Source organism: Pinus tabuliformis, chromosome 7 (assembly GCF_031772625.1).
Source record: "Pinus tabuliformis cultivar Carrire ecotype Pingquan chromosome 7, CPIR1, whole genome shotgun sequence".
Classification (NCBI taxonomy): domain Eukaryota; kingdom Viridiplantae; phylum Streptophyta; class Pinopsida; order Pinales; family Pinaceae; genus Pinus; species Pinus tabuliformis.
Genome location: NC_142293.1, coordinates 887,628,577 through 887,642,881, shown reverse-complemented (window position 1 = coordinate 887,642,881; position 14,305 = coordinate 887,628,577). Strand labels below are relative to the sequence as shown.

Genomic DNA, 14,305 nt, shown 5'->3' with positions numbered 1-14,305 from the left:
TCATCTCGCATAATCATTCGTGTGTGGGCATAATATTTTCCCACCTCTCGCCCGTAGCATCCTCCATGTGTTTGGATTTGCATTCGCTTTGGGATTTGTTGCATGAGTAATCATATAGTCAGGCATATTTATATTGACTTGATCATATGTTGGTTGCACTGGTTTTATAATTACACTTAGTATTTACTATTAACATTTACTATATGCATGTTAGAGTAAGATGCATTGCATGATAATTTTTGCATTAGAACTAACCACATATGATGTTTCTCATGACAGATTAGATTGCATATATATATATATATATAAAAGAGAGATTTTTTTTTTGCATATTTTTTTGGTTTATGAGCTAATATTAAGCATGGTGATCATCAGACACCGTGAAAAACATGCTGCTTAGTGGCTTTGATCTTTGACATGTGCAGATAATAGGTCTACGGTGACCAAGAGATTGCTGGAGTTCTCATGACCTCTCGTTCGATCAACGTCGCCCACATCTTCGAGAGATCACGTACCAGTTGGAGCTAGATGTTCCCTACCACTTTGTGGGTGATATCCCCAGGAGAAATTTTTCTCCATGATGAGCCTCAGTTGGCAGCCAGTAGCCCCTTGATGCTTCCTACTAGCTCATTGTGCCATTTCTCTGCCACCTAAGCCAACCATGTGGTCCCTCACCCACCTGTATTGATTGTATGTTTGAAGGTGAGCCTCCCAAATCTAAAGGTATGTCTTGTCATTTGGTAATTGAGTATTGGGTTTACTTATCATGGATACTTCTGGGTATGGATTGATGGGGGCATTTAGCGGAAAGAGTGGGTTAGTTTGTGCTCTTGTCCCCTTGATCTCTTTTGGTTGTTACTCTTGGATCTTAGTCCTGTGGGATCTCCTTTATTGACCATTTGGTTCTAGGGTGGTACTACTTGGGAAACCCCGACTTTGGGTGCGTGGTCCCGCTCCTTTACCCGCACATACTACTCCCTTTCCACTCACTATACCCCCATTCATCATTTCTCCCACCTGGGTCCACATTCCCATTCTGGGTCCACATAGGGCTAGCCTCCCCATCCCCTTTGCCCCCACCTTGGGTCAGACCTATAATGATGCCTCAAAGGTTGAAGCAACTAAAAAAGAAGAAAAAGCATAATTGGCCACATTTAACAGGAAATTGTACCACAAAATGCAAAAGATGGCCAGGACAAAAAATAATTGGCACATGGGCAAAATCCGATACATGAGCTCTACCCCATCCATGGCCATCACCCTGGTTCCATAGGCCCTAGATGAGCCTCCTCTATCATTCAGGAACCCATGATTGTCCCAACCCTTGGAGGGCAATGAATCGCCCTACCTCAAAAGGGGTAATCAATGCTATATTATACACATCATGCTCTTGTCCTTAGAGTCCCGAGTAGTTAATTAAAGAAAATTCATAAAAGGAAAAAGGCATATAAAGAAGGGTGGAAAAATCAAGGTCGGGGCACCTCATGTACCACGACTGCTCCCTCGTATACATTATATACCCAGGTGTGGGCTTCCCCTTATCTAGCTACCCCTATACCCTATTATGTGACCCAGGGTTGCCCCTCTCATTCCCTATTCCACTTCAACTATTTGTCACTTGTCACCCCCATTAGAAGGGTGTACCATGGACATACTATCCGCTCTAAGGGTTGAAACCACCTAATAAGGTACTTGGCTAACCCCCTTTGGAGTTTGGAGACGCTGGCACATGCCAAAACCCACTACAGAAGGGCATGCCATTATAAAGTGCTCACTTTGTTATCCATGGTTTGTAAGCTCCTTTACCTGATTATTCTAATGACTGATTGTACTAGAAGCCTAGGGGATGCATTGGATTTTATGCAAGATTATAGGTGGTTTCCATTTGGGTTTTGCTCCCCTATATGGGATCCTGACCCCAGAGGTCCACATTGGCACATGTAGGGTGTGCATAGAGAGCCATGGGCCTCCACAACAACAGGCAACACTCCACAGATCTTCATGGATGTTCAGAGACTACTAGCGATCCACTTTTGGGACAATGGTGACATGATTGATACACAATGTTCAGCAGGCCCCCACGGGAGCCTTGCACTCTTGGCAGGTGTCCCATCACTTGTACGATGTCATGGCAGCATTCATTCCACCACCTGGTCCATTGCAGAGGATCTACAAACATCTCTTATTCATATGGAGACCCATGGGGTCATTGATGTGCCCTCAAACCCACTTAGAGCACCACAGGTCTACTACTTCGAGAACAAGGGGCCACCCCCTTGTCCATCATATTCTGAGTAATTTATTCCTCAATATGGCACTTCAGGATGTTATTAAGCCTTTGGAGGGTTCTACGACATGCACACATTTTTATTTGGCCCCTAGTGAGGGTTGTTTTTACATTTATGAGCTAGTTTGGTGGGCTTGTCACCAATATGGTTATTATTTGCACATTATTTTATCTTTAGGGCCCCATAGGCTAATTCAAACTCTTTAGGAGGCTATATATTGATGTTAAATACATTCATTTGTATCATCACTTGACTTGGGATCTCTCTAATCATAGAGAATTTTCGAACTTTTTCCTTGGTGGATATTTTTGGAGATGGATGAATTTTGATATATGGATTTGGGCTATTTCTCTTGTCTTGGAGCTTTATTGAGCAAACAAAATTTTGGTTGGATATACTCTATAACGTTGTAAGTAAATTTTGATGCTATTATTTTTGTTGCTGCATATTGCTAAAATCAGGCCTAGTTGTTGCATTATCAAAATGTGGAATTGAGCATGTTTTAGCTAATTTAATGTATGGGCAAATGTTATATGAATGAAATGTCCTAGAGATTTATTTATCTCGAGAAGCTTGCATCATTTGCTTTAAAGTATAAATGCCTGAAAGTCGCTTTTCTTTTCTTACTATCTACATTGGATGAAGTTGACTTTTTGGGCCTCCTTGATTAAGAATCGAAGTTCTTACTCATTACCATGCTTGAATCCATATCCCCAAGTGAATTAGGCACTAGTTCCATAAAAAGGTTGATCATATTAACCTTGTTTTCACCATTCTTCCCCTTTTTCCCGAGTCTAACCCCAGTGGGTCACCTAGGGCATCAATTTCCCGACAATTGGCCCAAGAAAAAATTTCGATCTCCTTTAGGTTACTACGCTGGTGGGTCCCTACCATCTCCTCCAAATTTGAGGCCATTCTTAGAGTGGAGTCTCTAGGAATCTGAAGCCCTAGCTCTAGGACCGAATTTTGCCTAGGCATCCCCAAGACTAGACACTAATAGGATCAATTCAACCTTTTGAAGTAAATATTTTTTTTTGGTCCTTTCCCCTCACCTGTCCAGGATAGGAACATCATTGGTTGCTATATTCCATCCCCGAACCTAGGCTAAGTCCACTTGGCTCCATGTGGTCCCACTTCTCAATAAAAATTATTTGTTAAGGACCATTTGGGAATCCAAGTTTCCTAAGGATTATAGCGATTGAGAAGCTTGTTCATTAGCTTATCCTTTCTCCCTAAACCCTCCAATCCTCACCCCTTGTCCTTGGTGGACCAAGTCCCTTGCTTAAAAAGCAAGCAAGCTCCATTCTTCACTTCATCCCTCGGAAAGGGTTTTCAGGGTCACTTCTCACCTATCCATTGACATATACTTTAGAAGTGAATCCCTACACTTTCGAGACTCCTCCCATCGGTGAAAGTCTGTAAAGAGCAGGGAGACTTAGCTGTGGTGACAGTGGGCTAAGTCTCTATCGTTGCCCTTTATCTAGCAGTTCCCCCCTTAGGAACCCCTTTAGGTCCCTTGTTGGTTTGAGCGGTATTAGGCCCAAAATGAAGCTCCTTCCCTCTATTTAACTTTACTGCCTCATCTTTCTTCCAAGTGGGTCCCTCAAGTCAAATTCCCTCTTGTCTCACTTCACCCAGTTGAATTGCTCAAGGGGGTATGATTCCCCTTTTTAGGCGTGGTCCCCACCTACCACTTTCCTCTAAATTTCTTCTTTTCTAATGTTTGGGAAGCCATTTCCTTCAAAAATTCATGTGGGGTCCTTTTAACCCACTTTTCCTAAGTCTTGAATCCAAAAATGTCAAAATTGTTCAAAATTGTGTTTTACTTGGCAAAATTTGCTAAGTGGGAATATCACATGATGTCCAAGTCATGCTAGAAGCAAAATTGGCACCCTTCCAACACATATAAATACAAGTTAAAGCACATGTCATTTGGCATCACATCGCATATTATTCTTCTCTCTCCTCTTTTCATTGGTTCATATAGCTATGAAGAATTGTAGGTTGACTTTAAACATTCGAGGGTCTTTGAGCCAACTCTAAATTTTTTGTTTTTACTTTTTGTTTGGGAGAATTTGACCAACATTGACCTTGATGTTTTCGGCATATTTTGACTTCAATCTTTTGTGAGAATTTTTGTCTTGCTAGGCCACATTGTTTGGCACAAGAACCGAAGAGATCTGGGCACTTTGACCAGTGTTGATCGTAGGCTTGATTGTAGACTTTGACTGTAGGGGCTCTCTCTCTCTGTTGACCAGGTTTGACCACTTGGATTGGGACTGTTTTGACCTAAGTTTGACTAGCATTGAAGGTTGAGTTTGTAGGCTTTTGACCAGATTTTGGAGGATTGTTTTGACTGTTCACTTGGATTGGTTAGGGCACACTTTCACTGTTGTTGACTTGGAAAAAATTGCAGACTTTGACCGTTGACTAGAATTGACTTTTGAGGCTCATCATTGGTTGGATATTGGCTTTTTTATTTGGATAGTCAAAGGTTGACTTTGGCTCATTATAGAATTGGTTTATTGTACTCTTTGTTGAACATTTTATGATACTCAAATAAGAAGAATTTGAAAGGGTTTTCCTCCTTGTGGGGTTTTTCCTAGGTCTTTAACCAATCATGGTGTCTCTTGTCATTTCTTTTGATTGTCTCTTATTGTATATTACATTTACTGTTCTATCTAACAATTGTTATTGATTACTGGAAGATTGAATTGATTGCTATTTGGAGTTAAGAATTGGGCTAAATTAATTTAACAACATAATATGAAATTTAGATCAATTAATTTTGGAAGGAAACTTGATGGGGATAATCCCAAAAAAACCATTGGCTTTGACTCCCTTAACTCTACAACTCGTCCTGCATAGCAAATTGTGGATTCTGTTGGAGAATGAAGTAGGTCAGTTATTAATTCAATTTATCCTTAATCTTAACAGTTTCTTTTGAACTTTATTTATCTTCTTATGTTTCTTTATTAGATCTTCTTCATTAAAAAATTATCAAGAGAAAAACAATAAAGACAATGGACACAAAAATTAGGCTCCAAGCCAGGGAAAAACCCTTCTAAGGGGAAATCCCCCAAAAAATCTCTTCTCTTCTTATAAAATATGCTTCAAATAAGAAAACCAAGACCCAAACCACAAGAACAAAGCATCCTCCAACACCAAGTCAGCCCTCCAAGGAGACCTTCCAATTAGGTCAAATCCAAACCAAGTCAACAAGGAACAAATCCATTCAAAATTGCACCAAACTCAGAATTTTGGCCCCCAGCAACAAGATTTCGGACCTGTAGTTGTTCTGCAACTTCAACTCCTGCAGCAAGTCAATATCGTTGCACGTGTGAGAGAAAACTAGGGAAAACCTTGACCAAAACTTCGATTTCTCTTCCTTCCAACTTCTGCTTCCTTCTTCCTTGCTTTCTTGACCTTCTTCTTGAAATTCACACTTCAAGTCGAGCTCCTGGATTGCAAATCGAATTGGTGAGAAAATGAGTTTGAACAACTTCTATTTATACTCTTCTGGGTGGGTCGAATACTCCTCTTTGGGCCGACTTCTCTTTGGCAGGGTTGACTTGTGCTAGGAGGTTTATTTTGACTTTTTTGACTCAAAATCGATTCTTTTATGAGGTACATCTTGCCCATATGGGTATTATAATCTTGATGTTGACTCTCTTGACTACTTATGACAATAAATCATATTACCTAAGAAACCCTAAAAGCATGAAGAACATGCTTTTACCTGGAAGACCATGAACAAGAAGCATGAAGCCCATGCTTTAAAATAATTATTTTTCTTTCTTCTTTTCTTTGTTACATAAGATATATATATATTGACATGAATATAATAACAATTATGAAGAACGAAACTAGGTACATTTTCCAACAGATTTGGCCCTCCTGAAGAATGTAAGCAACCCTCTTGAACCCTAGCAATTTGGCCCTTTAAATGATAACGATTTCAACCCTTCTAGTTAAGTTTATTTTGGCTCCACTGAACCAAGCAATTCAACCTCTTAAGAAATTGCAATTCGACCCTCATGAATCAACAAATTGATCTCCCATGAGAAATGCAACTCGATGCTCCTAAAAAAAGATAATTTTTTCCTCCTTCAGAATAATATTTTGGCCACCATAGGTATTAATTCGGCCTCCATCTTGAAGTAAAACTTGGCCCCTGCGATGCAAGAATTATGACTCTCTTGAAATGAAACCCAACCCCTTCAACACCAAAAATTCAACGTCTATGAAATATGCAAATCGAATTTCTTGGAGAGAAGCAATCGACCCTTGTACATCTGTAAATTCAGCCTCTCTGGGTCTATGTCATAAGGTTCGTCAAACTTCAACCTTGATGTTCGAATTTTGGCGAACGTTAAAAAAAAAATTGAGGTACGACGAACCTCATAGCCATTGACCAAGTCGATAGACCAAAACTCATAACCTCATGTCACAACTCAAGCTTGTAATCTATCCTTGCAACTTCCATGTTTGTGATAGCATTTTTTATGTTTATTGATGTCGATATCTTGTTATTTTGTCCTATATTTCATTTTAAACTTTATATATATATATATATATATATAGAGAGAGAGAGAGAGAGAGAGAGAGAGAGAGAGAGAGAGACCTAATGGTGAACCTCATCAAAAATTTCGAACACGAACTGAACCTAATCATTGTCGAACCCAAACTCGAACGCGAACCATGTAACTTAGCATTGGGTAGATAGATCGATCTCCTCTTGGACTATTGCTTGGCCTCCTTGAAATACCAATTCGACTTGCTTTGCAGATGATAATTTTATTGATTAGGTAGGATGGCCCTGCAAATACCAATTCGACTTGCTTTGCAGATGATAATTTTATTGATTAGGTAGGATGGCCCTGCAACCACCAAAAACAATCATCACCAACTAGGGTGTGTATTTCAGCACCGAAATTGAGAATACTTTAGGGTTCTCCCTCTTACAATAGTTACTCGAGCTACTTGTCAATTCACCAATCAAATTTCACATATCCCTTTTCTTCAAGTTTCCTTTTCTTTTATAACTTTTCCCCTTTCAAAATACCATGGGTAGCATAATAATACCATGGGTCACCTATTTTTCTGAAGTGACTTTACCACCTTTTATTAATTATTGAAATAATATCAACGTGTTGACCCCCTTTTTCTTGTTGATAACCTACGAGGATCATGGTGCTGACTTCAATTTTCTTCGCTGTTATGGATTGGAAAGGGACATTACATAAGTGTAAAACTACTTGACATATGGCATTTAAAAAATATTGATGACAAAATAAATATTTCAATGTCTACCATAAATAAAAAATTTCGATGTCTGCCATAAATAAAAAATTTCAATGTTCAACTTAAGAGTGTGTGTTTATGTAAAGTAATTGAAAATACAACTTTTTTTGTTCCCAAGATAGGTCCTTTTGACATCTAAGTATGAGGGAGATGTGTAATTCCTTCAATGGGCCATAAATAAAATATTTGAATATCCATCTTAAGTAAAATATATCTATATATTATAACCTTAAAGCAATTAAAAGCTAAATTTTTTTTATGGCTAAAACATTTGAATGATGTTCAATATGAGAGAGATGTGTAATTTCTTCTATGCTCATGATAGCACACATGGCATATATATATATATATATATATATATATATATTATTGTAATGTTCCAAAATATGAATACAAGTGATATAAAACAAATAATTTGTGCAGCAAAATATAAAAACGAAATACACATTAAATACCCATGGAAATGTTGCAAATAAGGAACTGTTGAGCCATTTTATTACTTCTTTGAGGGAAAAATACAATGGATAATAGAATGGTGCACCTGGACTCGTCTCAATGGACATGCATGACCAGACCTAGGTGAGAAAATGGTTGATCCGATGACTGCTCCAACTGCTGCACCAATTTGCACTGCGTTGCCAAGAAAACTACCTTTCTGCTAGGTTCTAATGGCTGAAAAGTCCACTTCATGTGCTCAGAAAATTATAGGCTTTTAACCCTAGACTCATTGGCTTAAACCTAGAAAAACCCACGAAGGAATTTAGCTAGTTTAGAATTTTGAATTTTGACCCCTGAGGAGCCTAACTTCAGCTGCAACTGCAAAACTATGCCTACTGGAATCTGCCTGTAAATCCTCACAAAAATGGTCCCAAAGTGCTGGGTTGTCTCCTACTATCAATCTCTTGACTTCGTGGATGGGCTTCCGGCCTATGGCACCGGTTCCTAAGCTCCACGAAAATGCTGGACTGGCCCTCTCCACTGGCCCAAGCCCAGTGATTTGAACTGCTGGGATGTTGGCTTTGTTGGCTCCAAAACTCACAAGAGATGTTGGCCTACTACTGCTCTCCCAAACCTCTAACTTTCCCGACAAATTTATGATCAATGATGGTTGCAACTTCTCTTGCGTATTCTCTAGCTAGCCAGAAATACGCACTCCCTGTTTGTGGCTGAATGGTAGTGTTGTAACACACTTTCGGATCTCCTGAAATGATTATGGAATTGCCTCCCTAGGGTGGGCGTGGAAGGTCCCCCGAAGGAAAGGTTGAATCTCTTGCTTGAGAAATTCGTGGCTAAACAGCTGGTTGATTGAGCTAAACAGCAAAGCGAACAATCAAGTAATTTCGATTTGCAAGATGTAAGAATGAACCCAAATGAGAGCATCCTCCTCCTTTTAACTCCTTGGGCTCCTTGCCTCATGTGGGCCCCTCCATCCAGCGATTCGACTTCCCTCCAAGCCATTCGAATGGCCCAGTTCGAATTCACATGTGGGTGGCTCCCACATTCCTCTAGCAACCAAATAAAGTCGAATTTCCTCCTAAGTCCCTAAGTCGAAAATGTTGGGTTCTTTTTCTTAGCCAAAATTGTGTAGCAACACTCTGTTACAAATGTATTTGAGAAGGGACATAACATATACACACACACACACACAAAGAGAGAGAGAGAAAGAGAGAGAGAGAGAGGCAACGCAAATCCATTCCAACTCTGGATCTATCATGTAAAAAGAGGGATCAAGTAGATTTTTTTTTTTTTTTAAGAATGATTTGCACCTCATGGTTATTGATCCCTTTCGACACTTGATAGATCTAGAGTTAAGATGGATCTACATTGGTTTGTAACCAAACTCTTGTCATAATTGTCCAAATGAGCCCTCTTCGTCAAACTCCCCTAGTACTTCCTTGGTAGTGATATTTTCTTTTGATTCTTCTCCTGCCTAGCTCTTGTTATTAGCTTCTAATTTCTCCAACTTCTACCTTCATTTCAAAGCATTGTCCCTTGTTTGCATAGCCAGTGCACAGTCTAATGTTTTCCTTTATTCTTGTGTTATCAATAGTGGTCAATACAATTTTCTTCATTGCTCCAATAAGATGTTAGCTTGTGATGTGCCTGGGATTTGTAAAATTTACCACGGTTATATGGATACATCTACTCAGTTCACTTGTAATTAAGCTTTTCATTTCAAGTTCTACAAAATAATATCAAGTGTTCTTTGCTACAACGTTCCAATATTCAAGCTTTATGTCTCTTCAATTCTTTTCATTGCTGTTGTATGTATTTCTATAGATGCAAATACTTTCACTTCAATCCTTCTCCAATTTTTTTTTTGAGATTCCTTATGTATTTGTATTTGGTAACTATGGTCCATATATGATCCATATATATGGGCAATATTTGTAGCACAGATATTGCTCTCTCGGCCTGATAAAATTTCATTGAAAAATGTAACATGTACCTCTTCTCCAAAATGATTCAACAGTCTATCTTCAATTTCCAGGTTATCGTTTGGCCAGTCGTAAAAGTTTTATATTTTTAACTATCGAAAAAAATTAGTAACTCATACACACAACTTATTGCTATAGTAACCTCTTTACGCACACGGATGTCTAGAAATCTCTTATCAGGTCTCTGAATATTTGTGATCGAACCCTTGTCATGATACTGCAAAAGAGCGCTTGTGATGAAAGTCCCGCATTACTAGCATTTTCTTTCGATTTTGCTTTTGCTTATCTTTTGTTAATACCTTCCACATTCTCTGCTTCTTTTTCCTTCATTTCAAAGCTTCGCCCGCTGTTTGCGTAGTGGCCAGTCCACTGTTTACCGTTATTCTTGTGTTATCAATAGTGGTCAATAGTTGTTTCTCTATTGCTCCTTTCTTACATTTTATTTATTAGAACAGTTTTGTGAGAAAATTCTAATTGGTAAACTAATATGAAAAGAGATGTATTTACCTGCTGGGTAAGTATTGAAGAATATTATTTATGTTTGGTTATACGTGTTGACTGCTTGAACTCTTTTGCAGTATTACTTAAAGGCTGCTTTTGGTTTTGACAAGAATCAATTTGCTGAAATTTTATTAGTTGTTGGTGCTGGGTCGATTCTTTCTCAGGTAAGTTAACCTCTTCATTCGTTGTAATAGGGAAAATCATAAGGAATGTCTACTGGAGTGATTTATATGTTCAATTCAACTGTGATTTGTACCGACTTGAATTTCCTTTTCGAAAAGAAACATATTTCTGGTTAAATACATATAATTTTATATAGGACGCCTTTACAAATAGATTCTTTGTGGTAGAGATGCCTAACAACTATTTACTGCTTTGAACTTCCTTTTCAATATGAAAGAGATTTCTGGTTATATATATATATAAGGACACCTTTGCAAATAGATTCTTTGTAGTAGACATGCATAACAGACAGAGATGTGGTAGATATTTACAAAGTGGGAAAACAGTACGAGGGATCTTAACCACAACTGACGATGGTCAGCATATATCCAAAATTTTAAGGGGTAGTCCATGTTTCGTTTGAGTCTTCTATAGCACACTCAATTTAGATTCTCATTTACGTAAGGCAAATTGTTTTATTAGTGAGAGCAACTGAGATTTTAGAAGAATATTTTGAAGCAAAAATATAAAATTTTAGAATTCAGATTTCCACAATTGTAATTCATAATGAATAAATTGCATTTGGAGAAACTGTGTTAATATTCTTTGAAACTTCTGACATTTCAGGTGAACCCTTCACCCATCATCAAAGGCATGAAGCAGGAACAATGATGAAGAGAGAGCAAGACTAAGCCTTTTAAAGAGCAATGGGGCTGAGAGAGGCATTAGGGAATAGACATTAGAATTTATGGAGAATGAATGTTAATAAAAGTATATGATTAGATTTTTAATAATTTATTATTATTCTAAATAATTTTGACTATATTAAGACCAGGATTATAATTAAATTATTAATATATGATTAAAATGGTTGAATAATAATTAATAAATTAGAAAGACCAATGTTATTAATTAACTGTTAGAATAGTTAAACAAATTTAAAATTATTATTAATATTAATTAACTGATAAGACTTATAACTAATTAAAATTGACTTTTTAATCAATAATCAACTATAAAAATTAATAAATAACTAAATAATTAATTAAAGTAAAAATGTGTATAACTAATATTATTATAATAACATAATTAAAATAAATCATAACATAATTAAAATATTTTTTTATTATATATATATATATATATATATATAAAAAAGTAATATATCAAAATATAAGTTTTATAACTTTTAATATATATATATATATATATATATATATATATATAGAAAAGTAATATATATGTAGCTATAGTAATTACTAATAACTACATATTACAATATTATAAGTATATATATATATATATATATATATATATAAAAACTTATATTTTGATATATTACTCATATATATAGAAAACTAAGAAAAGTAATATATATGTAGTTATAGTATTAACTATATATATAAAATAAATATTTTAATTATGTTACTATCATAATAATAGTTATACACATCTTTACTCTAATTAATTATTTAGTTATTTATTAATTTTATAGTTTATTATTGATTAAAAACTCAATTTTAATTACTTATAAGTCCTATTAGTTACTTAATATTAATATAATTTTTATTTTTTTTACTATTCTAATAGTTAATTAATAACCTTGGTCTTTCTAGTTTGTTAATTATTATTCAACCTTTTTAGTCATATATTAATAATTTAATTATAATCCTGGTCTTAATATAGTCAAAATTATTGAGAATAATAATAATAAAAATAGTAAATAATTAAAAATCTAATCATATACTTTTAGTAACATTCATTCTCAATAAATTCTAGCGTCTATTCCCTAATGTCTCTCTTGACACCATTGCTCTTTAAAGGGATTGGTCTTGCTTTCTCTTCATCATTGTTCTTGCTTCATGTCCTTGATGATGGGTGATGGCTTCACTTGAAACGTCCGGCATTTCAAAGGATATTAATACACTTTCTCCAAAAGCAATTTATTCATTAAAAATAGAAAATGACAAGTATTAGGTAGCTGTGGGGTCTATTGAGAAGGTTGAGCAATAGGATAAGTTATGTTAGAATAATATATTGACATATTATTTAAATGGTACATTATTTGTAATTAATGTTTCAAATAGAAAATACTAGTATACAAGAGGATGAAAGATAGAGAGGGGTAAAGAAATACACGAGAAATCCCAAGAAAGGGATGGAAGTGGAGTTAAAGGATATTAGTTTTTAGAGTATCGATCTTTGATCTATCATCTTTAATCATCTAAAATAATTCAGTGAGCTGTAGAAGTTGTATTCAAAACATAAATTGCTTAAGTGATGTTATTAAAAGTTGTTTTTCTTAGTTCCATTAATCTATTTTGGTCACTTGTAAGTCTTGATATACTTTCATTCAAATATCCTCTCTTTTTTTCAAGTAATGTACCTTATGGTAGTCACAAGATTCTAGCAACATTCATAAGCAAAGGCACAAGCCCATAATGCATTGGAGGACATAGATTATAAAGAATAAATATGAATTATTGTAATGTTCCCAAGTAGGGATTTAAGTGATATTCTAAACAAATAAACAGTGCAGCAACATAAAATTAAAAACGTGCATTAAACACCCATAAAACACTGAAAATCTGGAACTGTTGAGCCATATATTATAAAATATGAGAGCAATGTGTACAATATAAATGAAGTGGTGCACCTGGGCTTGTCTCAAGGATAAGATGGACTAAACCCAGGTGATGGAATTGCTGAGATGATGGTTGTTCAGTTGCTGCACTACTTGCATTGCGTCGTCCTAGTAAAACTGTTGATTTGCTGACTTCGACGTGCTAGAATGTGCCCAAAAACCACCCAAAAAATTTGGTCCTTTCAGCCTTAGACTCCTTGGACAAAACCCAGAAGGGAATTTCTCTAATTTTGACTTTGGATTTTCGGCCTCCTTGGAGCCTCTTCCCAACTGCCATTGCCAAATTCAACTTGCAGGAAACAGCTTGCAAATCCTTTTGAAAATACCCCTAGAACACTGGGTACACCTGCATTGACTAACTCCTTGCTCCCCGGATGACCCTTGGCTCGGATGACTACTCTCACGACACCATGAGTTTGTTGCCAGAGGCCTCTGCGCAGTACCTCTGCCCAGAACTTCGACTGACTGTTGCGATGGTCTAGTTGGCTGCTACTCCAGCAACATTGCCTTTTCTGCTGATTTCCAACTCCTCCTGTGTGTTCTCTGGCTGCCCAGGAATACATAGGTTTCTCCTTGCGCTGATGGCGGAAGTGCGTGATTGTACCAGACTCCCTGAAAACCCCTGTGTAACAGCCTCCCTCGGGTGGACACAGATAGTCCCCTGAATTAGAGGTTGAATCTTCCCTACAGAAGACTCGTGGCTAAACAGCCGGTAGACTCGCTAAGCAGCAAAGTGTACAAAGGTAAGTGTGTTTGTCAAATGATCAGAATGCTACAAAATGAGAGCTCCTTCCTCTTTTATCACTTTGGGCCCCCTTAGCTTCTTGTGGGCCCCTCCTTCCACTAGTTCGGTTTCCCTCCAATGCATTCCTTGGCCAAGTTTGAATTATTCATGTGGGTGGCCCCCACATTCCACTAGCTGCCAGAAATAAAGTCAAATTGCCTATAGTCTCAAAGTTCTGCGTGTG

At 36.8% G+C, this 14,305-nt stretch overlaps 1 protein-coding gene across 3 annotated transcripts in view; it reads left to right on the top strand.

The window, feature by feature from the left end:
• LOC149250448 (uncharacterized) overlaps positions 1–14,305 on the top strand; it is a 549,018-nt gene that overhangs the window by 252,604 nt on the left and 282,109 nt on the right. For all 3 annotated transcript variants that reach the window (XM_089459091.1, XM_089459093.1, XM_089459092.1), the window contains exon 7: positions 10,609–10,695. In XM_089459091.1, coding sequence (XP_089315217.1) covers positions 10,609–10,695 — 87 coding nt within the window. The remainder of the gene's footprint in view (positions 1–10,608; positions 10,696–14,305) is intronic.